Source organism: Pyrus communis, chromosome 7, assembly GCF_041283825.1.
Source record: "Pyrus communis isolate YQ-2024b chromosome 7, ASM4128382v1, whole genome shotgun sequence".
Classification (NCBI taxonomy): domain Eukaryota; kingdom Viridiplantae; phylum Streptophyta; class Magnoliopsida; order Rosales; family Rosaceae; genus Pyrus; species Pyrus communis.
Window position 1 is genome coordinate 5,735,473 of NC_142571.1, and position 23,833 is coordinate 5,759,305.

At 37.3% G+C, this 23,833-nt stretch overlaps 3 protein-coding genes across 3 annotated transcripts; 2 read left to right on the forward strand and 1 right to left on the reverse strand.

The window, feature by feature from the left end:
- The first annotated feature begins 43 nt into the window (after positions 1-43).
- On the forward strand, positions 44-1,090 carry LOC137735098 (large ribosomal subunit protein uL3c). Its single transcript, XM_068474475.2, has one exon. It carries the CDS (start codon positions 177-179, stop codon positions 990-992), a length of 816 nt encoding a protein of 271 aa, XP_068330576.2. The 5' UTR covers positions 44-176; the 3' UTR covers positions 993-1,090.
- A 4,455-nt stretch (positions 1,091-5,545) lies between these two features.
- LOC137735090 (protein transport protein SEC23 C) lies at positions 5,546-14,830 on the forward strand. Its single transcript, XM_068474463.2, has 11 exons — positions 5,546-6,607; positions 7,642-7,803; positions 8,805-8,947; positions 10,188-10,263; positions 10,343-10,518; positions 10,617-10,698; positions 11,267-11,344; positions 12,861-13,022; positions 13,132-13,395; positions 14,239-14,343; positions 14,462-14,830. Exons 1-11 carry the CDS (start codon positions 5,711-5,713, stop codon positions 14,600-14,602), a joined length of 2,286 nt encoding a protein of 761 aa, XP_068330564.2. The 5' UTR covers positions 5,546-5,710; the 3' UTR covers positions 14,603-14,830.
- A 2,643-nt stretch (positions 14,831-17,473) lies between these two features.
- On the reverse strand, positions 17,474-22,522 carry LOC137734188 (replication factor C subunit 3-like). The gene is made up of 11 exons (XM_088697206.1): positions 21,644-22,522; positions 21,443-21,553; positions 21,318-21,350; positions 19,369-19,540; positions 19,080-19,258; positions 18,826-18,962; positions 18,640-18,735; positions 18,277-18,346; positions 18,115-18,192; positions 17,887-18,013; positions 17,474-17,550 (listed from the first exon to the last, which is right to left on the reverse strand). Exons 1-11 carry the CDS (start codon positions 22,520-22,522, stop codon positions 17,474-17,476), a joined length of 1,959 nt encoding a protein of 652 aa, XP_088553332.1.
- Positions 22,523-23,833: the final 1,311 nt, after the last annotated feature.

Sequence of the window (23,833 nt, forward strand, 5' to 3'; positions counted from 1 at the left end):
GAATTAGGCGGAAGGAATCTGGAGGGATCCTTTCCATCCCCTTCTACTAAATTTTTATTTTTCAGCCCTACTGTAGTTTGGGTGGTCCCACATATCAGTACAGTATAGTAGATAAGAAACAAGGCCACCCGCCCTGCAGTCCTCTTCCTCTCTCTCAACCCAAAAACCAGACAGCCATGTCAATCCTTTCCATTTCTTCACCTTCTTCTTCCTCCGCTCTCCTCCCCAATGTCTCCTTCTCCTCCAAATCCTCCGCATTTCTCACCCCGCCACTCCAAATCGCGGTCGCAAAATCCCACAAAAAGCGACCGACGGGAGTCACCATGAGCATGGAGGCCGGCATCGGAGTAATGGCCACGAAGCTCGGCATGATGAGCTTCTTCGAGCCCACCGGCAAAGTCGTCCCGGTTACCGTCGTGGGTTTCAAGGAGGGCAACATCGTCACCCAGGTAAAAACCCAGGCCACCGACGGCTACGACGCCGTCCAAATCGGCTACCGGCGGGTCCGTGACCGGAAGCTGACGAAGCCCGAAATGGGCCACCTCCAGAAAGCCGGCTCGATCCCCCTCCGCCACCTCCAGGAGTTCCGGCTGCAAGACGTCGAAGGATTCGAGCCGAACCAGAAGCTCTCCTTCGACGAGCTTTTCAAAGAGGGTGACATCGTCGACGTCTCCGGAACCACAATCGGAAAGGGGTTTCAGGGAGGAATCAAGCGGCACAATTTCAAGCGGGGGCTGATGACCCACGGATCCAAGAGCCACAGAGCTCTGGGTTCAATCGGTGCCGGAACGACGCCTGGAAGGGTGTACAAGGGGAAGAAGATGCCGGGGAGAATGGGAGGGACCAAGACCAAGATCAGGAAGCTGAAGATTGTGAAGATCGATAAGGAGCTCAATGTTGTGATGATCAAAGGCGCCCTGCCCGGTAAGCCCGGAAACCTTCTCCGCATTGCTCCTGCTAAAATTGTAGGCAAGAACATTCCCAAGAGCTAGTTTGGTTCCTTTTTTTTTTTTTTTATGTTGTTTTTATTCTGTGAATTTTTGTATCGACATTGACTCGCATGAATGAATGTTAAGTGATGTTTTGTGAATTTGTGGCAATACGGAAAGAAATATTGAATATCGATATCGATATCGATAATTAATTGTTTTGGCGGAAATAATAGAAATTTTAAAATGAAATTTTAGGAATTTTTAAACATTAGTTTGAATGAAATATAAGAGTTTATATGATATTTAATAAATGTGTTAGAAATATTGATAAAATTTGTCCATTTATCCTAACCTGAACAGTTTCTTCGATATAAGGTGAAGCTTAGACTTCATCCCTCGTTTTTATATCTTTCTTTAATTTTTTGGATATTTTCTTGGAAATATCGATCTTATCGAAACTTTTTTAACCACACATTCACTTGAATGTTAGACAGTCGAAATGTTACGATAATCTTTTGTGAAACTATCTTCGATTTCAATGGAAAAAATGTTTGCGGAATTTGTGATAGAAAGCAACAATTGTATGTCTCAGTGATTTGGCTGCGTAGGATCATGCATTTTGGCATGGTTGTTCAGAGCTTATAGCAAACTCAGAATGTTATATTACTCGACAAAATGATATAACAAAACGACAATGTTATAGCTATTTGAAAATCAATTAATGTCATCTCTTAAATTTGGTGTTGCACATGAATTTGGTCATTACATTTAGACTCTGTGAAGTATTCTGTTTGTGTAATCTATCGAAAACCCAATTGATACAAATCTGTGATTTGGAAAATTCGCAAACCCTAACCCCCGAAAGTTCAAATCCCGCAAGTCGTATCTGAATTGCCATTTTTGCAGAAAGTCATCGAAGCGATCAGGGCTCCGAACAACAATGGGATGAAATAGAAAACACTACGAAATTGAAAGAGAGAAATGAAACCTCATCCGCTGCAGCTGCAGCTGCAGCATTACCCCATTATTTTCTTCATAGGTCCAACGCACAGACCTGAGCAATAGCCAAATCATTGTTTTTTAGGAAAACTAATGAAAATAACTTGAAAACTTTGAGTTTTAATGATAAGGACAAAATAAAGGGTAAAATGAATAGTAACAGAATTGATTTTTTAGTGTAAAATGTGGTTGTTCGTTAAAGTGAACAGTACCGTGGGTTTTTCGTTAAAACTCCCTTGTTTTTTGTGTTTTCTTTATTTCTAAAATTATTTTGTTTGGTTTCTAATTGCATTTTAATTTTTTTTTATATTGATACATGGTGTTTAATCATTGATTGTGTGGGCCTTTTACGTGTCATGTTAATAAATTACTAGAAACTTTGACGAATTTGGGACGACAAGGACCAAATTAATGTGCGGTAGTTAATTTTAGGGTCAACATTGATCAAATTTTAAATTAAGAGACCAAATAATGATTTGTGATAAAAACTTATCAAAATATTTGTCTCTTGATTATAAGTATTTAGGGTAAATTACACTTTCATAGCTCAGGTTTAGAGTCTATTTTAATTCCTTACAACATCTTCAAAACATTTCACTTTCATACATTAAGTACTATTTTATTTCAAAATAATACCTCCGTTACATTTTCATCCATTGATCTATTAAATGCTGACATGGCTACCATATATATGTCACGTGGCTGCCAAATGTCGGTCACGTGGCAAATAAAATAATTTTTTAATTTTTTTAAAAAACCTGAATTTTCTCAAAAAAAAAGAAAAAAATTGAAAAAAAAAAGAAAAAAATTGAAAAAAAAAAAAAAGAAAGGGTAAATTACACTTTCATACCTCAGGTTTAGGGTCTATTTCAATTCCTTACAACATCTTCAAAACATTTCACTTTCATACCTTAAGTACTATTTTATTTCAAAATAATACATCCATTACATTTTCCATCTATTAATCTGATAAATGCTGACGTGTCTGCCACATATATGTCACGTGGCTGTCAAATATCTGCCACGTGGCAAATAAAATTTTTTTTTTAATTTTTTTTAAAAAACCTGAATTTTCTCAAAAAAAGAAAAAAAAACTGAAACCAGTGCCTTCCCCACCCCCCCCCCCAAAAAAAAACGACCTTAACCTAGAATCCAAAAACCTACAAGAGAAGAAGAGGAGGGAGGAAAATAAATAAATAAATAAAGCCCCAGCTCGTCCCACCCGAGGCACCCCTTTCTCCCATCCCCCATCACTCCCTCCAAAAATTCCCTATCACCCACAAAAATTCCACTCGAGATTAGGTGGATCTACCACAAAACCAGTTCAAAAATCATCTCAAACTCAAAGTATTTTCAAAACTCACCCATACTGAAAATCACGAGATCCTGACCTAGGGGGCGGGGAAGGGGGAAGGTCGCACGGCGCCCGGGTGGGGGGGGGGGGAGGGAGGTTTTTATTTTTCTTCTTCTTCTTCCTCCCTCTTCTTCTTCTTCTTCTTTTTGTTGCTGCTGCAGCAGGTTTTTTGGGTTTTGGATTAGGGATAGGGATGTGGGTCGCTGGGGGGGGGGGGGGTGGGGAAGCGATAGTGGGTTTCATTTTTGTTTTTTTAATTTTTTTTTGTTTTTTTTGAGAAAATTTAGGTTTTTTTTAAAAAAATTATTTTATTTGCTACGTGGCAGACATTTGGCAACCACATGACATATATGTGGCAGCCAAGTTAGCATTTAACAGATCAATAGATGGAAAATGTAACAGATGTATTATTTTGAAATAAAACAGTACTTAAGGTATGAAAGTGAAATGTTTTGAAGATGTTGTATGAAACTGAAATAGACCCCAAACCTGAGGTATGAAAGCGTAATTTACCCTCTTTTTTTTTTCAATTTTTTTTCTTTTTTTTTGAGAAAATTCAGGTTTTTTTTAAAAAAAATAAAAAAAATATTTTTATTTGCCACGTGGTAGACACTTGGCAGCCACGTGGCAGACATTTGGCAGCCACGTGACATATATGTGGCAGCCACGTCAACATTTAACAGATCAATGTATGGCAAATGTAACGGAGGTATTATTTTGAAATAAAATAGTACTTAAGATATAAAAGTGAAATGTTTTGAAGATGTTGTAAGGAATTGAAATAGACCACAAACCTGAGGTATGAAAGTGTAATTTACCCAAGTATTTATTAAGGGAGTTTTAACGATAGTACTGTTTACCTTAACGAAAAACCATATTTTTACACTAAAAAGTCAATCCTGGTATTATTCACTTTACTCTTTATTTTGTCTTTACCATTAAAACTCAAAGTTTTCAAGCTATTTTCATTAGTTTTTCTATTTATTAATAATTTCATAGAAAATGGCGAAAATACCCCTTTATGTTACCAAACATAACTTAACTTAACTTGAATGGAGTTGGCCGACTCATAGAAAAGTGAGACACAAATTTATGCTTTCAAAAAAATGAGTAAATCGTACTAAAAAGGCTAAATAGCCAAAACGGTCTTTAAGATTTACATAACTCATCACCTTGGTTCATGAAATTGAAAATCAATAGAAATGGTGTATGAGATTGTTCACCAATCCATCATTTTAGTCACTCGGTTAAAAACTTTTTGGGTAATTTTCAAAACTTCGCAACTTAATCATTTCTTAACCAAATTTGACCCATAATATATCAAAATGAAGATAGGAAAGTGTTGGAACCCAATAGTTGCTGGAGATGGCCGGAAAATAAGCTCAAAGGTGATTGGTTTGCGAGAAAACTGGAAACTGGGTAAACTTTAAACATTCATAACTTCTTCAGTATTTAATGAAATCGAGTGATTCAAAAACAAAAAATCATACTTCTTGACGAGACGAAGATAATGGTACCTTTTTTGACTGCTAATTCATTGTGGTTTGATCGAAAAACGGCTCGAAAGTGGCTAACCATTTTCGCGTTAGCCAATTTCGAGCCGTTTTCCAGCCAAACCATGGCGATTTAGCCATCGAGAAAGATACCATTGTCTTTTTCTCGTTGAGATGTATGATTTTAGTTTTTGAATCACTCGATTTCGTTGAGTATTGAAGAAGTTATGAACGTTTAAAGTTTATCCTGTTTCTAGTTTTCTCGTAGACCAATCACCTTTGAGGTTATTTTCCGGCCATCTCCGGCAACTATTGGCTTCCAACACATTCCTATCTTCATTTCGATATATTATGGGTCAAATTTGGTTAAGAAACGATTGAGTTACAAATTTTTGAAAATTGCCCAAAGAGTTTTTAACCGAATGATCAAAATGATGAATGGTGGACATTCTCATAGACCATTTCTATTAAAAAGACATTCTTATGGACTATTTCTATTGATTTTCAATCACAAGAACCAAAGTGATGAGTTATGCAAATCATAGAAATCATTTTAGCTATTTAGCCTACTAAAAATAGCTCATTTGAAAGTGAGGGATGATGTCATCATGACCATACTACAATTTACTCTTGAAAAATTAATGGCTCATTCACAAGTATTTTTAAAAAATTGAAAGAATTTTTGAAATCAATTCGTACAAAAAATGCAAATGAATTATTAAAAAAATACTCAAAAAGTATATTTAGAATCCAAAATATATTTCACCAATAACATTTTCAATCATTTTAATATTGAGTTATTATTTTTTGGGGAGAAAGTGCGAAACTGAGACTCGAGTACTTCTTCTTCTTCTCTCTCCCTCTCCGTCAACACAGAGAAAAAGGAACCAAGAATTCCACTCTCCCCTGAAAATCCCGAAGTCCAGAAAACAATGAGTGAATTTATGGACCTGGAATCCCAAGACGGGGTTCGAATGCCATGGAACGTAATCCCAGGCACGAAGCAAGAGTCCACCAACAGCGTAGTCCCAGTCTCCGCCATCTACACTCCGATCAAGCCATTCCCCTCCATGCCCGTCCTCCCCTACGCCCCCCTTCGCTGCCGCACCTGCCGCTCCGTCCTCAACCCATTCTCCACCGTCGATTACGCCGCCAAGATCTGGATCTGCCCTTTCTGCTTCACCCGCAACCACTTCCCTCCCCACTACGCCTCCATCTCCGACGAGAACCTCCCCGCCGAGCTCTTCCCCCAGTACACCACCATCGAGTACGACTCATCCATCGAAAAACCCACCTCGCCTCCGGTCTTTATTTTCGTCGTCGACACCTGCATGATCGAGGAGGAGCTCTCATTTCTCAAGTCCGCTCTGTCTCAGGCTCTCGGTCTCCTCCCAGACCACTCTCTCGTGGGGCTCATCACTTTCGGGACCTTCGTCCATGTCCACGAATTGGGTTTCCCCAGTGTCCCCAAAACTTACATTTTCAAAGGATCCAAGGACGTCAACAAGGAGCAATTGCTTGAACAGATGAGTTTCTTTCTCAAGAAGCCGAAGCCGGCTACTGGGGTTATTGCGGGCCCCCGTGACGGGTTGAGCACCGAGAGCATTGCCAGGTTTTTGTTGCCCGCATCAGATTGTGAGTTTGCGCTTAATTCAGTGTTGGAGGAGTTGCAGAAGGACCCTTGGCCGGTGCCCGCGGATCAGAGGGCCACCCGGTGCACCAGCACCGCGCTTAGCGTTGCTGCCAGCTTGTTGGGAGCTTGCGTGCCAGGTTCTGGAGCTCGGATCATGGCATTTATTGGTGGGCCGTCTACAGAAGGCCAGGGTGCTGTAAGGATTCTTAGCCATTTTTCTGTTGGCACTGAAACCTAAATATAGTCTCATTGATTGATAGTAATATGTTTTTGCTGCAAAGATCACTGTTAGCCAGAATTGATAGGTCTGCCGAAACATATAAGGTAGAGATTTTATCCCCGGTTGGTAGTTGGAAGGTTGTGGTCTATTTTCTATGGTTGCCTCCTAAGGAACTTCGTAGGCAGCTTTCCTGCTACTTGGCATCACTAGAATTTATTAGAAGGGATTATTTTACACACGTTGTTTTCTTTTTCTTCTTTTCCCACTTTTGGGTGCTTTAGTGTTGTTACTTTTGTTACTGCATTCCTTAAAGGGGTCTTTGATGCAAAGTCATTAGAGAATGAAAGATAAACTAAAAGGGAAATGGCAAATGCTTAGTAGTTGAACATTGGCGGTTTGTAATGCCTTTTTGGCAATACGTGTGTTCTGACATTTTGGCTTTTGCAAATGGTTGTTTGGCTCAACGTACATTCAAATGCTTAGGATTGAATGGAAATTTGTAAAGCTTTTTTATTTTATTTTTTCAGTAATATGTGTGTTCTACGGCATTTTGACTTGTGTAATTGGCTGTTTTGCTCAACATACAAGACCAATGAAAGTGGTGCTAAAGGTGTCCTGATCGTTTTCGCAGTTAGCCCTGTGAATGTTCTGTGCTTGACTATAAGTGGAACTGCCTTGACCTCCGTTTCCCAACTGCTCACCTCTCTCCCTCACCTTTCTTTCGTGGATATGGTCTAATAGTACCATGTGATAGTTAGACTGTTGACAATATATTTATATTTGGGATGCCTCTTCTATATGCCTTGTTTTCGAAGTTTATTGATTTTTAATTATTTTCCTCCAAATTTGAATTAAACTGGTTGAGATTGTAATTATTATGTAGTTTAACCATGTAGTGCTTGGTGTTTCTTTTACGATAGCATGGTGGCAATTCTACTTTACCTTTTTAATTATTAATTTGTTATAGTAAATCACACTGTACTGACTTTTCTGCTTGCGATCTTTTGTAGATTGTGTCGAAAAACTTATCTGAGCCTATTCGTTCTCACAAGGACCTGGATAAGGATTCTGCTCCACACTTCCATAAAGCTGTGAAGTTCTATGAAGGACTATCAAAGCAGCTTGTTAACCAAGGACATGTTCTTGATCTTTTTGCTTGTGCCCTTGACCAGGTGATTTTTAAGTTGTCTCTACTGTTTTGTGGCAATGATTATCTAAGTACTTTGTTTCTTTCCCTTCATCTTGAATCTGTCCATACATTTCTGTATATATGTATTCATACCAATTCTAAAAGAAGAATTGCACAAAAAACCCCAACGGTTCAATTTCCAACATATTGGAAATGGTTTAACAACTTGTAATGAACTAATTTAATAGAAGAAGAGTAAAGATTAAAGCTTGCTAACCTCAAAAGTTTTTCAAATTTCTACGAAAAGGAAATTTCCAACTTATTGGAAAAGAGAAGAAACATACATATTGCATTGACATGTTATGAGAGTTAGATAGGCTGTAAAGATGCGGATAGGATGCATACAAAGGAGGCTCCCCTACCAACAGTCTCACTAATCTTCTACACTCCCCATCATGGCACAGAGATAATGGAGAAGGGAAAGGTACCCTGTGAAATATGTTTCCAATGTCCTTGACTCAGCCCTTTAACCATAATATTAGAGTCCCACAAAGTCGTTATTTTCTTTTAAGAACACTATGCCAAAGAGAATCCTTTCCAATAGGGATCTCCATTACCACTTACGAATGATGGCGACATTCATTTGTCCAAGTTGTCTATCTGCTAACTACCCTTTCTCAGGAACAAGATAGAACCACCAGTGTTACTAGATGTTTTTTCTTTTTAGTCCTTGCTAACCATAGTCATCTTTGGGTTTCGGACATTTAATGTGCCTGTTACAAATCTATTTATGTTACTTTTTCTTTCCTTTTCTTTTCGGAGGGTGTAGGTATTATGTTATTATTAATTGATATGAAGGGGAAGGATTCTATATGTTGGAGACTAGTCCTGATCCCAAAAGAATTGAAGTTAAATAATATATTAAGCTTCTTGAGCTTGTACACTGGGGTTCCACAGATTAAATTCAAGGTGTCTTATTTGTTGGCAGTTTTTGTTCATTTAAAATTATTTCATGTTTCTTTTGCATGCTATTTTCCCTTTCAGGTGGGGATCGCAGAACTTAAAATTGCTGTTGAGAGAACTGGAGGACTAGTTGTGCTTGCTGAAAGTTTTGGCCATTCGGTGTTTAAGGACTCACTCAGACGCGTTTTTCAGTTGGGTGATTATGAGCTTGGTTTATCATCAAAGTACGGTTTCTTTCGTCAATCTCAGAGTGGGAAATTGCACCTGTTTATTTTCATATTTCATCATGAACCTTTCCCAGTAGATTTAGAAACTTTCGCTTGCTTGTAACTTTTGGAATGCCAATATTTTTGTTTATATTATACTTTGGCTTTCTTGACATGTATAGGAAGTAAGTAAATTTCATTTGTGGAAAAGAAAGAGTTTTAGTCGAAAGAACAAAAGGTTTAGTTTAAAGCAGTGTTTTAAAAAAGCATGCCTTAAAGATGCGTCTAGGTGGTTTTGGAGGCAGGGTGATGATGAAAACGCCTCAGCCCAGTGGGAATAGGCTTAAAAGTCGCCTAGATGTGGTTGAGGCGCACTTGAGGTGTTCGACTGGGCCTTTTATTTATTTTTTTAAATTTTAAATGTAGACTTGTCAGTGAAGAAGATGATATTACCTTTGATTTAGATGAAGAGGATTTGGATGAACGATTTCTTTTTTGTATGTTTGTGAGTTAAACTTGTTTGTGACTTGTGCACTTGCGAATAACAATGGAGATAATTATAATATTATACCTTAATAATTTTAGGTCCTGCCTCACACCTCAAGGCTTTCGTCTAGGTGGGGCTATCCATGAAACGCCGTGGCTTCGCCTTTGCCTTTTAAAACATTTGTTTAAAGGTCAGAATATGAGCAACACTATATCTGAGCTATGTGGAAAGAAGAGCTCACGGTGATACAAATGGACAGGGGCTGCATATTAGGACTGTTTACAACTTCAATTGGGGCCTTCATATTCCCAAAACATTTTTTGCAGTTGCCTTAAACTGGCAGTTTGTTTTACTATTAATAATTTGCACTGCTTATGTATCAGTAGAGTGGTACAGATACTATTTTGTCTGGTACTTTCTGGTCTAGTGTGGTTGCTTTGTTGTTGAGCATAGTTTCAGATCAACAACCTAGGAATATAAGATTTACTTTTGCATTTTAGTTTTTTCTTTTATTTGTGGCAAGGTTTAATGTTTTAATTGCTCTGAAAAGCAAATGGATTAGTTTGAGTTAAAACAAAATGCTTGATAATGTTGCATTAACTCCAGTAAGCTTTTATATATTGCTTCTTAAAATAGTGGCCTTATATTGTACACCAAACTACAGTGGACATAACACTGCATAATTTTCGTCATATCTGCATCTGTTAAGCAGATGTTTAAACTTGTGACAAATCTTTACTGGCGTTCTGATTTATTTTTATTTTGATGCAGTGGTATATTTGAGATAAACTTCTCAAAAGATGTCAAAGTTCAGGGAATTATTGGTCCTTGTGCATCGCTTGAGAAGGTATAATTAACAGTATTTGAATGATCTCTCTTTTTCGCTGGTCATGTTCCTAAATCTTTATACTGGTGACCCTGTGCAGAAAGGTCCTCTGTGCTCAGACACGGTTGTTGGTCAGGGGAACACTAGTGCATGGAAGATGAGTGGCCTTGACAAAGCGACATCTTTATGTCTAATATTTGAAATTGTTAAGAAGGAAATCCCAGATGCTACTGTTCAACCCACTAGCAATCAATTTTACTTCCAGTTTCTCACTTAGTATGAACTCCTTGCTCACAAACTCTTGAGTTGTTATATTAGTTTTTTGCCTAATATAGAAGGAAATATGTTTACTGATTATAGATATTTGGCTACAGTTATCAACATAGTAGTGGTCAAATGAGACTTCGTGTTACGACCCTATCAAGAAGATGGGTTGCTGGACCTGGTAGCGTTCAGGCAAGTTTTTCTGTGCAGCATGTCCTCAATATATGGTGCATCATTTATTTTGGTTGCAAAGAAACTATTAATTTAATACATCTATCTCTAACAAATTAATAAGTATATGATATATGAAGGTATTTTTTTTATAGTGACTATTGCAAGATATTGATTTCTTGCTATATATTTATACATGTAGAATTCCTTCCTGTATCTCATAGGTGATACCTGCTTTTGATTACATAGCATAAACTTTGCTTTCACTGAACCTCCACAACCACTTGCAATTTTTTTGTTTGAGCATATTCTATTTGGAAGAGACTATGGGGTTGAACTGATGGCCATTTTGCGCTCTCTCTCTCTCTCTCTCTCTCTCTCTCTCTCTCTCTCTCTCTCTCCATTTGCACATTTTAGCTTCTTAGTTTCATTGCATCAGTTGTTGACTTTTTAATGATTATGAGTGGAAGTATTATTTTGTATAGATTACATACTAGTTATTTCAGCTTCATGAATTTGGTTTTACTTCCCTCAAGTATCTTTTGTTTTCTTTTAAATTGCAATCTGAAGCTACTGTTGTATACTATAGGAGTTGATTGCTGGGTTTGACCAAGAAGCAGCTGCTGTAGTCATGGCACGCCTAGTTTCCTTCAAAATGGAAAGTGAGGTAATTGTTATTATTACATGGTTTTATACACTTCAGGCTCATTTATTGTCTAGGATTGGCTTGGATAATCTACTAGATTCAATGAATGTTGAATAAAAATATGGATGCCGACTTGCATATTTTGTCCAAGTGAAGGTAGAAGATGGAGAAGTTATGAAGAAACATTGTCCCTCTCAGTCCTACCATTTTTTTGGGAATTAGGAGGGATAAGTTTTCTTGATGATTTCTCCATCTTTTACCTTCACTTGGACAAATATACAAGATGGTATCATATTTTTGTTCAACATTCATTGAATCTAGTGAATTGTCCAAGCCAGGCCAATCCTAGATGACAAATGAGGTTTTACAATCTCAGGTCTTGAATCCCAAATTTGTTTATTCCAATTCTTATTAGATTTTTATCTTTCGTAAATGGTGATTCTTCCTTTATCTCTTTCTCTCATATATGCTACTCACACACACGCCAGACAAACAAAACAAGGGTTAAACCGAATATCACAAGTACTAATATTAGAAAAAGAAGAAAATTTGAAAACATGGGACATGGGTAAAGGAGCTTATTTGAATGTTGAAGAACACATTTCTTGTCGGGTTTCTCTCTGGACCTGAAAACCCAGCGAGACATATGTTCTTAGAACTCCTACAGGGCTGAAGAATTTTGATGAATGTTTTTGTAAGAACGTATTTCCTTTTTTAATAAAGTTCGTGTAGGTTGTTTTTCAAGTCTGCCATCAAATCCTGGGGAGGTTGAAACTACAGATGGAGTTCCAAGTCCTATAAAGAATACATCAATTTGTCACTCTATTCTTCTTTGAATGACTTTCTTTAATTTTAAGATAATCCACAGGGCATTCAAAATGAAAATCTTTCATTTGTCTATTATTTATTAATTAATAGATGTTTAAGTTTCACAAAGCGTAATTTAATAGTTAAAGCTTATAGTATATTGTGCTGCATGTACGTGTGCATAAACATGTGAATGAAAAAAAGCAATGATCACTCTAACAAGGTCTAGATTTGGAGAATTGGGGTGCTGATTCTGAGAAAAGACAGGAATGAACCATAGACATTTTCACTGTTAATTTCAGGATCATTTTTATTTTAAATTCAAGGGTCGTAGCTGAATGGTAAAGTGTTGTTTCAATATAAAGTCCAAAAACTTGCACTGGAAGATGTAAAAATTATGAAATTTTTAGTTAATCACTTTGTATTCCTAATTGTGGTGGATTATCAATTGCTCTATATGGATTATCTACACATCTCTCTATGAAGAATCATTCTCATATAAAGTATACTGTTAAGAAAATATAAAGAACGCATACATCAGATGATAATTTTCCTTATGTAATCTTTTCCATTGAGCTTTTGAATAGTTGTGCTCCAAACACTAGTGCGACAAGGTGACTGGCAAAAGGAATTAACAGAGACATGCATCAGTGCCCAAATACAACCTTGCTTTTTGTGAAGATATGACTGAACTCTTCACTAATCTTGTGTCATTTCATGAAATATCCAGGCAGAGTTTGACCCTATAAGATGGTTGGATAAATCACTGATACACATGTGTTCTCGGTTTGGAGATTACCAAAAGGACAGTCCCTCTTCTTTCAGCTTATCTCCACGGTTTTCAATCTTCCCTCAATTTATGTTTCATTTACGACGTTCTCAATTTGTCCAGGTATAAACTTCTGTCTTTCACATTACTTCTAGTTTCAGCACTTTTCTTATCGTTGTTATGCTATTGTATATAGATCTTGTGATTAACGTCAGTTGAACTTGTGTTGCAGGTTTTTAACAACAGCCCAGATGAAACAGCGTACTTCAGAATGATCCTAAACCGAGAAAATGTTACCAATTCAGTTGTGATGATTCAGCCTTCGTTGATTTCATATTCATTTCATTCAGGCCCAGAACCAGCACTTCTTGACGTCGCTGCCATCGCAGCAGACAGGATTCTGCTTTTAGACGCCTACTTTACTGTTGTTATTTTTCATGGTTCAACTATTTCACAATGGCGGAAAGCAGGGTATCAGGACCTGCCAGAACATCAGGTAATCTTTTGCAGTCCTCAAGTTAAGGTGAAGTTGATCTGAACAGCTTGTCTTTGCCTTGGATCTATGTTTCAAGTCTGAAACAAGTGCCTTCACGACTAAATTTAGATATGAAATATAATGAGGGCTGCATCTAGACATCCAGCAGATCAAACATTAGATGCATTGGTTTCTTTGCATGATTCCTGATTAATTTAATATAATGTATTATACTTGATGAAAAGAAAGTAAAACATTGCAACTTGTTACTAAAGCTACTCCCTTGTGTTAGAGTTGGTCCTGCCTTCAGATAGTAGACTGATCTGTATATGCGATAAGTATTAGCACTGATCTGTACTCAGGCTTAGTTTGGTATATGCAGTTGTGGAATTTACCATATCTTTTGCTTTGGAACAATTTTTTTGAACTGCCTTTGATATATGACTACTTCATGTGTAAGTAAATACTATATTTTGTTGTGTCTTTTCTGCGTTAAAAGAAGTGAAAAATCCATGACGATCAAATTTTTGGGCTATCTTGGAAAACTGGACCTACTAATCTGCCTCACTGAGTCTCATGAGTAACTCATATTTGCATAGGCGCCAATCCTATATTGGCTTCAAAATTTTGTTTGTGGTTCTGTGGCTTCTCTTAATGCCCTTGCATCCATATATAGTTAATCTTAGTTTCAGTTTTAGCTGGGTGACTGTTTTTCGTTTATAATCGATGAAATGATGGTTTGCGAGTTATCCGGATTCAGTTTTATTGTGTTCTGTTGCTTTTAATTCTGATAAAAGTGGAAGGTTCAATGCTAAAAAACTTCAAAAGCATTACAAGTCCTCTAAAGCAGATCTATGCTTCCAGGCATTTGCTCAATTGTTACAAGCTCCTCGTGACGATGGAGATCAAATTATCAAGGAAAGATTTCCAGTACCCCGCCTGGTGATTTGCGATCAGCATGGTTCTCAGGTAATCTGGTGCTGTCTTGTAGTATAGATGTCAAACAAAAAAATCCTGTGTTTCTGTGGTACAAATGCTGTGGCATTACAATTGTCTCTGATCCCCCTTCCTTTATGTAATTACGCAGGCCCGTTTTCTTTTGGCAAAGTTGAATCCTTCTGCTACCTACAACAACGAAGCTCCACTTCCGGGAGGGGATGTGATCTTTACCGACGATGTCAGTTTTGAGGTCTTCTTGGATCATCTCCAGAGATTAGCAGTTCAATAATACACAAGAAGGTATCCTGCAGTTTTGTATCATTTGATTCTCAATTCCTTGTACAGTAAGGCATACGAATCAATTCAAATTTTGATTTGGTTTGGGTTCTATAGTAAACAGAATCTTAAAATTTACGTCGCCATTTGAATACAATACCTTGTAAAACCAATTATGAATACGTTCTCCAAACGCGTTGAAAATTCGACTTCCCTTATGACTACTCTTCTTATTCTCGTATCCATGTCTGTCGCTACGATGTTGTACGTCGGTATTTGTTCTGGAACTGCCAAATAACAGTGAGCTGGAATTTCTCCGTCACGATGGTTTGGCCAAGTATTGTGTTTGACATCAAGTAATACACGCACTTCCTCTCATCACGTGTAACCCTATCATCCTTGATGCATGGCCAAAGAAAATTATGTTGCAGGATGTCTTGTTTGTCCTCTTGAAAACGAACCATGCTAACTTAGTTCACTAACGCTTTGCAATTTCCTTGTTTCCCAATAAAATTTAAGGGCACAATGCCATCTAGTGTTGTTTCTTTTGTTACAATGAAAATGTTTCGAGTCCTGGACCTAACCTCATCCTCATCCCGACACGTTGCAGAATTTGGATTTCGAGACCTATAAATTATATGTATAAATAAATAAGTTATCTTTTAGAAAAGGAAAAGAATAAAAATCATGTATCTAATCTAGCTGGTAATAATATACACTAAAACAACAACAAAACTTTACCCGACTAAGTGGGGTTGGTTATATGAATCATAGAACGCCACTGCACTCAGTTTTGTGTCATGTCTTCCATTAGATTCAAGTAGTCCAAGTCTTTTGTTAAGGTCTCTTTCCAAGTCTTTCTAGGTCTTCCTGTACCCCATTGGTCATGAGCCTCTATCTCGTAATTACATCTTCTAAGCGAAGTGTTTGTAGGTCTTCGTTTCACATGTCTAAATCACCTTAACCGATTTTCTCTCATCTTATCTTCAATTTCGACTACTCTTAATTTATCTCGGATATCCTTGTTCCCAATCTTGTCCTCTCTCGTGTGCCCACACATCCAATGAAGCATTCTCATCTCTGCTACACTCATTTTGTGTACGTGTTGATGTTTCACCCCAACATTCTGTGCCATAAAGCATTGCTAGCCCTATTGTCGTCCTATAAATTTTTTCTTGAACTTTAGTGGCATAAGATGGTCGCACAACATACCCGATGTACTCTTCCACTTCAACCACCCACCTTGTATTCTATGATTGTGGTCTCCATCCATTTCTCTGTTCTTTGCAAGATAGCGAAGGGGTTCGCTCTTTGGTACTTGATCTTCAATCTTCACCCCTAACTTGTTTGAACCTCCGTTCCCACTGAAATTGCACTCCATATATTCTGTCTTTGACCTACTTAGGCGAAGACCTTTGGATTCCAATACTTGCCCCCAAAGGTTAAGCTTCGCATTTACTCCTTCCTGAGTTTCATCTATCAACACTATATCATCTGTGAAAAGCATACATCAAGGAATATCATCTTGGATATGTCCCATCAACTCATATATTACCAATGCAAAAAGATAAGGACTTACAAATGAGCCTTGATGTAACCCCATAGTTATGGGAAAGCTTTCGGTTTGTCCTTCTTGAATTCTTACAACAATCCTTGCTCCATCATACATATCATTTATAGTTTGGATATATATTACTCGTACTCCTTTCTTCTCTAAAATCCTCCAAAGAGTATCTCTTAGGACCCTATCATACGCTTTTTTCCAGATCAATAAAGATCATGTGCTAATCCTTTTTAATATCACTATATATTTTCATTGATCTTTGTAAGAGATAGATTGCCTCTATGGTTGAGTGCCCTGACATGAATCCGAATGGATTGTCTGAGACCCATGTCTCTTGCCTGAGTCTATGCTCAATTACTCTCTCACAGAGCTTCATTGTATGACTCATTAACTTAATACCCTTATAGTTCATGCAATTTTGTACATCACCCTTTTTCTTGTAGATAGGCACCAAAGTGCTTTTTCGCCACTCATTTGGCAATCTTCTTCGTTTTCAAAATCTTATTGAAAAGGTTTGTGAGTCATGCTATACCTGTCTCTCCTAAGACATTCCACACTTCGATTGATATATCATCTGGGCCCACTGCTTTTATGCTTCATCTTTTTCAAAGTTACAACCACTTCTTCCTTCCTAATTTGGCGGTAGAACAAGTAATTTCTACACTCTTTTGAGTTACTCAACTCTCCCAAAGAAGTACATCTTTCGTGTCCTTTATTGAGAAGATTACGAAAAATACCCTCTCCGTCTATCTTTAACCGCATTCTCTGTAGCTGGAACATTTGCATTCTCATTCTTGATGCACCTTACTTGGTTCAAGAGACTCTAGCTCTAGCTAGTTTATATATAGATATCCAACTCTCCTTCTTTGGTATCCAACTGCTTATACATATCGTCAAAAAACCTGCTGGCTTCGCTTCTCTCACGGCTTTCTTCGCCACGTTCTTCACTATTTTATACCTTTCATAGTTTTGTATATATAAGGCTTTACAACATTCCTTCTTAGCCTTAACTTTTACCTTGTAATAATATGCACTGCTTAATAAAATATTTTTACCATCAAAATGTTATTGACAAACAGGTTTGTCACATCACACCTTATTATTTTCCACACTACTCCATAAGTGAGTAGTTTAAGCCAAGATCTTAAGTTTACAAGAAAACCGATCAGCAAAATAGTTTACAAGGAAGCCAATGGTTTCCAGCTACTGCTGCACCAGCAGTACTAAGATCATATATAACAAGAAAAAAGATCCCCCAAAGGAAATTCTAGGGTGTGTAATTCCTTCAGGAGGAGTTTGGCTGACCGATAAGAAGCCTTCTTAAGTTGGATCGCCAACAGGCAAAGACCTGGTATACGTGCAACTCTTGTAGCAGCTCATGAACTTAGCTATAAACTCTGGGAGAGAATGAAAATAAACTTATGTTATCAATAAGAAGTGGAAAATCTTTAGATTGCAAATAGTGATGGAAATTGCAATGCTTGTGTTTTATACGCATAATGCGCTTATAGGGGCAACGTTCTCTTGCCAGACTTATGTTGTCAGACTATGAATCTGAACTGCACATTCATATAAGAATCAGCTCAATCAATCATCCAGATTCACAGTCTAGTAATATAAGCATCTTATGCTGCCACACAGTACGACAAGACAAACATTTCTGTGCATTTACATATACAACACAAATCAAGCCAGTTCATTAGAATACATTAATTTTCCAACAGTTGTTTTACCTTCAATTCTCAAGAACTGCTGAATATGCTTTCTGGACTGATCAGTGAGCCTTTTACCGGTTTCCTCATGATCGTGCCGACTGAGTGCCAGTGCTTTGCCACTCTCAAACATATTTTCGTCGTTCCTCTACATGATTCAAGAGAATTAACATATTTTGGTGACATTAGTAGTTCATTATTTAACACCTATTAAAACAATTTGGCCTGTAAGTTTCTTAAGTTTCATACGTTGTATTCTTCGTACATGCTCTCAACTCGATCCTGCAGGCTGTTGTCCACATACTTCTTCAGCTGTGCTACTAGGGACTGCATAAAGATTAGAACAAATATGCTTTATAGTATCGTTACTTCAATTAGAGACATCTAATATAAGGGCAACAGTGTGCTTACTTTGAAAATGAATTCCGGACAAACGGAATGAACTATAAGATTTTGAAGCTTTCCGCGGACTATATATAGCCTGCCAAAAGATACAGAACATTTACAAATTTCAAGTTGGTGAAGTTGCAAATTTTATCTTAATTCTAATGTATTCTAAATTACAGTTGAATTGGGCTAACACAAATTTTGTACCTCCATCTCACAACACAGATGTGAGATTCACTCCGTACTGTGAGGGGCAGGTTATATAAAACCGGCTCCTACAATAATATATACCTTGGAAATTTGAGAACAAGGCGAACATGGTTTTCCGTGGTACATATATTGTATAGTGTACTCTTACTACATATTAATTTGTTCAAAGGAGCATACTGTTTTGGGCTTTGCTCTTCAATCATATTCTTGGCAATATCTGCAATGTTATCTTCCCAACCTGTCAGAATTACTTGATCTTCTTTAAAAGGATAGCTGCATATACACCATTCACCAAAAACACATAAATTAATCTGAGTGACAAAAACATTTAGCAACGGAAACTATTTTTTCCCTTGTTAATACCTTTTCTTCCAAGTAGCCTCGAATGAACGAATGGCTTGACGGAGACTATTACTCGAATTTTGGGCAAACCTTTCAGCCAGTTCATCTGGCAAATCTATGCCTTCTTTTTTAGATATGAATTTTAAAACTTCAACAATCTGAAAATGCAGAAAGTAAACTGCATGATCAAACGCTTTCAAAAACAACAAAATGAAACTTATTAAATTCATCCAACACTGATATGTACCCCTTGTTACGATCTACTAGTTCCCCACCTCATTCTTGGAAGGAGGTAAAAGCTCAACGATGGTGCAAAGCGATTTGATTGCCTGTAGCTTTGAGATATCAGAGCAGCAGAAGAAGACCTTATTACACCCTTTATACCTTTCTAAAAGCCACTTTATATACAGTAGGGCATCGGTCGACAGCTTGTCCGCCTCGTATAAGATTATTGCTGCAGAAAAATATATATAAATAGGCAACAGCGTTATTCATGCACTTATTTATTCAGCTTAGTTTAAGAAGTAAATAAATTTGTACTGTTTTTAATCCACATATATATACCTCGGCAGTTGTCAAGGCTGCATGGCACAGACTTGTTCAGCATATTGTCCTGTGTCTCTCTCATGAGTTCCACAATGACATGCTTCTCGTAGCCCTTCAGTTCAGAGAGATTCACTTCTACATGTTGAGGGGATTGCTTTACATGTACTTCTATGCTACCTACCATTTCCCCCTTTGAGAAGAAAGATAAAAACAAGAAAATCGAGTAAATTAAAGGTCGATGTTTGTTATATCATTCAGCATGGATATTTCATATATAGGAAGATCACAACTGTGGAGTAATTGATGAGTCGATTTCATACTATATATTTTCTCTTATTCTTAGTACATTTTAGTAATTATTTTGGTGATATGTGGATATTTTGTGCTATATTTTCAATGTAGGACATTAAACTTCTCTTGAGCAAAAATTAAGTAAACAGTGATCAAACGGACGAATTTTGGAATGATTTCAGTTGGAGATATTCGTGAATCTCTGAACTTTTTCGTGTCAAAATGTCAGATTTTTTTTACCGAGCAGTTTATTTATCGCGAATAAATAAAAGACCAGTGTGCAGTGCTGGCAGATTGTGCTACAGGGCTTATTTGCGAATTTTGGGCTGGAAGATTATGGATTTTGGACTTGGATCTTCTTGGATTTTGAAAAGGACGTCCTAAGCTTTAATTCAAGTCGTTTTTGGGCTTGATTTAGAGCCCTGAAAGTCCATAAACGTGGAGATTTCTCAACTGGGCAGATTTCCTACCTTGATTTAGATTGTGATTCTAACTTATCTTTTTATTATTTTGTTCTTAGTTTTTAGAAGACCTTTTCTAGAAAGAATTTTAATTTGTAGAAGTATAAATAAGGCTATTTTACCATTAGATTTTCTGCGTGACATTGAGAGAACTTGGCAAAGTCCTAGCGAATTTCGGATTTTTATTTACAAGGTGTTTTCAATTATTTTTCTAGTTAATGATCTTTTCTTTGGTTTTTATTATGAGTATAGCTAACTAATTCTTTTTGCTAGGGCGATGTCATGAGTCTTAGCATGAAATTGTGATTTTATTAATTTGCTTCTAAATGGATGCATGCTTGCTTTGAATTATTAATCACTGAGTTTAATCTATTTAATTGTCTTAGTGCTTAGCTACCATTATGGTAATTAGACAAGTAATTTAATGCAATTTATGTTAGAACATCACCCTGAAATTGAGGAGTGCTTATTGTACCCTAAAATTGAGGAGGGTTTCTTGTGATTGATAATTGTACCTGAAATTGAGGAGGGCTTTTTGTGATTGATAATTGTACTCTTAAAGGTTGCATGGTTTTTCAAAGAGTTTTAACAAAGCTTAATGAGTTTTGCGTCTTTATATTTGATTTGAACATCATAGACAGATTGCATGTTAGATATACGTTTTCACTTGAACATCACGAGGAAAATATGTATTAGGAAAACCTAACCTTCAAAGCGTGTATGTGGAAATTCATAGGTAATTGGTAAAATTGCAAAGGGTGGTTAATGGTTACGGCTAAACCATAGTCTTTCCCATAATTGTTTTATTCTAAAATACGTTTTTCCTTCTTTGCTATTGTTTTTCCCAAATTTCCATATTCATTTTACTGTTATTTTAAACTTTTAAATTTCAAAATCTCTAACCTTTGCCAAAATAGGTTTTAAATAATTAATCAAGAGTTAGTTTAATTACAAATTATTCATTCAATTCTTGTGGAGAACGACCTTGCATGAGCGATTATACCACAATTACTTTGTACTCTTGCAAGTATTTTAAGTAATTTTAATCCTATTTGTGTAGGTATTAAAAATCCTATCAAAATAAGAGTGATTAACTACAGACTAATGGTCGTTTGTGATTATGGACCCCTAAATCCACACAAGAATGCTGTATGTACTAATATAAATGTTGGTGAAATTAATTGATTAAGTAAATATTGAGGATAAGTAAATTACCTTGAGGTTGAATGCCTTGGACTCTTCCGTGGCCTGATAATATATTTCAAAGAAGCATTAAAAGATTGAGAAGAATAAAAGCTACAAATAAGCAAAGAGAAATATAGTGAATCATGTCTACATACATTTATTGTGTCGCGTCCAAAAGCCTCTCGAAGCATAGCCCAGATCATCGTTCTCTTCCCCACTCCCGGCGGTCCTTCAAATATGAAATGTCCACATCCTCCTTGTTTGGCCTGTATTTTTTATTTCAATGCACAAATTCATCACAAACAGCAAAGAAATATAATAAGTAAGAGCGATTGGCGTGTGTTGTTTATGCATACCAAAGCCTGCAGTTGAATTGCTTTGTCTCTATTGCATATGAAATCTTCTAAGCACAGAGGCTGGTACTTGTCTGCCCACGCATACTCCTTTTCAGCGACACTCGTCACCTTAATTTGATCATTTCTCGGCGTAGCCGAAGCGGCAGCCGTTGCTGCTCCTGTTCTCACTCTCTCTCTCAAGGGCTTCTTTTTGTTAGATTCATTGCTACTCCTCCCAACCTCCTTCCTCTCTTTGCTCTTCACCAAAGAAATCTCTGTAACTGTCGATGATGAGGAGTTAATTACAGGTGGTTTGGGTGGTTTTATCGCAGTGTACATTTCCGGCCTAAGTTTGTTGTAATCCTCTCTTTTCGAACCAATGCGAGAGCTCCACTCTCGCATTTTGAACCCTGAAAAGAAGGTGGAGAATGAGTTCCAAGAACGATGAGAAGTATGGCTTTCGCGCCCGGGAGTATTACTTGGATGCTTAGGGACAACGAAGGCCGGGTACGTGAGTCCCCTAATGTAATAGGGACTATACTTTGAGCTTCTCTCCTGCTCATCTTTATAATAGTCTTGAAGACTAACTTGCTCTACTCTCTTGTGAAGCTTGATCACATCTCCCTCAACGTGCGCGTTATTGTGAGCCTGGAGGCTTTGCTCTGTCAAGTTCGAATTCCCCCTCCGCCTCATGAGTTTTCTGATCTTCGTGCCCAAGGAGAGCTTGGCAGAAGTTAACTTCGATGGTGGAGCTGAGCATGCAGAGTGGTTGGCCGGAGGGAGGTTTTCGGGGAGAGTGTACAGCGAAGACCATGTCTTTGTGAACTGCGGGTAGGACGAAGAGCGGGAGATTATTGAAGGGCTTGGCATTGTGCTGCAGAGTTGCGTCTGCAACTTCATTTGTTTTGTGTCGGATGGCATTATGAGGATTGCCAGAATTGGAGTTTGCGTTTGGGATTTTTTGATGGAACTTCCTAAGAGTTTTCCATGAATTTAACGAAGTAAAACGATATTTTCATGGCGTGATGAACAATATTTTGAGGGTCAAATAAAACATGCCTCAGCCGGATATAGAATATACTATGAGTCTAGGACTCAAATAGCAAATAAAATATTAGTGGTCGGTTGTACTGAAGCGTATCTCATCGGAAATCTCATGAAGTTAAATTTCCTCTTGTATTGAATAGTTCTACAATTAATTTCATCGAGGCCCTTGTATGAAACCTCAATCTATTGCAGTGACTTGTAGCTCAGTTTATTAAAAGCATTTATTTTTACACCAGATATTCCATATTCGAACCCTCTTTCCTAATTGCATTGGTGGTAAAATGCAAATTATAAGACAATGTCAGTATTGGTGTGATTAGCAATTAACGGTTGACCAATCTCTCTAAAATATTATCTATTATATATAAAGATAATGGAAAAGGTGAATAGTATTTTGGTGTCACCATACTTCAACAAAAATATTTGGACAAAAATGCCCCCAAGACAAAAAACTTTAAGGGCATAAAATAATGCATCAAATAAGACAAGGGTATTTTCGTCATTTTAATAGTATTTTTTTAATAATTAATTTTTTTTGTGGTTTTTTTTGTTTTTTTTTTAATTAATACCTCGCAATAGGCTAGCAATAATGTAATTCAATTTCTTTATTTTTAAACATGTTCAAAACATCTTAAAAGGCGTGTAATACAAGTTATAAAAAATGTTATTTACACACGGATAATAATGTGATTAAATTAGTTGTCAAATGATTGATTTTTTTTTTTTTAACAAACAATATTATCTACACTAAGACCATCTCTAATTGTGACATCCCATATCGTTTAGGAAAGTGATCCTTATATGTATATTCTCATCTCTACCTTGCACGAGGCCTTTTGGGAGCTCATTGGCTTCGAGTTCCATCAAAACTCCGAAGTTAAGCGAGTAGCGCGCGAGAGCACTCCTATGATGGGTGACCCATTAGGAAGTTCTCGTGTGAGTTCCCAGAAACAAAACCGTGAGGGTGTGCTGAGGCCCAAAGCGTACAATATCGTGCTACGGTGGAGTCGGGCCCGGGAAGCTGGGAACTCACACAAAAACTTCCTAGTGGGTCACCCATCATAGGAGTGCTCTCGCGCGCTACTCGCTTAACTTCGGAGTTCCAATGGAACCCGAAGCCAATGAGCTCCCAAAAGGCCTCTGCTAGGTAGAGATGGGAATATA

What these genes read in the sequence shown, in the direction of transcription:
- LOC137735090 (XM_068474463.2), top strand. Translation starts at nt 5,711, where the DNA reads ATGAGTGAATTTATGGACCTGGAATCCCAAGACGGGGTTCGAATGCCA. An exon ending in TACTTCCAGTTTCTCACTTA is followed by an intron (nt 10,519 to 10,616) that starts GTATGAACTCCT and finishes ATTTGGCTACAG; the next exon opens with TTATCAACATAGTAGTGGTC. An exon ending in GCGATCAGCATGGTTCTCAG is followed by an intron (nt 14,344 to 14,461) that starts GTAATCTGGTGC and finishes GTAATTACGCAG; the next exon opens with GCCCGTTTTCTTTTGGCAAA.
- LOC137735098 (XM_068474475.2), top strand. Translation starts at nt 177, where the DNA reads ATGTCAATCCTTTCCATTTCTTCACCTTCTTCTTCCTCCGCTCTCCTC.
- LOC137734188 (XM_088697206.1), bottom strand. Translation starts at nt 22,522, where the DNA reads ATGAAGTTGCAGACGCAACTCTGCAGCACAATGCCAAGCCCTTCAATA. An exon ending in TTGGACGCGACACAATAAAT is followed by an intron (nt 21,351 to 21,442) that starts GTATGTAGACAT and finishes ATATATTATCAG; the next exon opens with GCCACGGAAGAGTCCAAGGC. An exon ending in GCATGTACGAAGAATACAAC is followed by an intron (nt 18,014 to 18,114) that starts GTATGAAACTTA and finishes TGAATCATGTAG; the next exon opens with AGGAACGACGAAAATATGTT.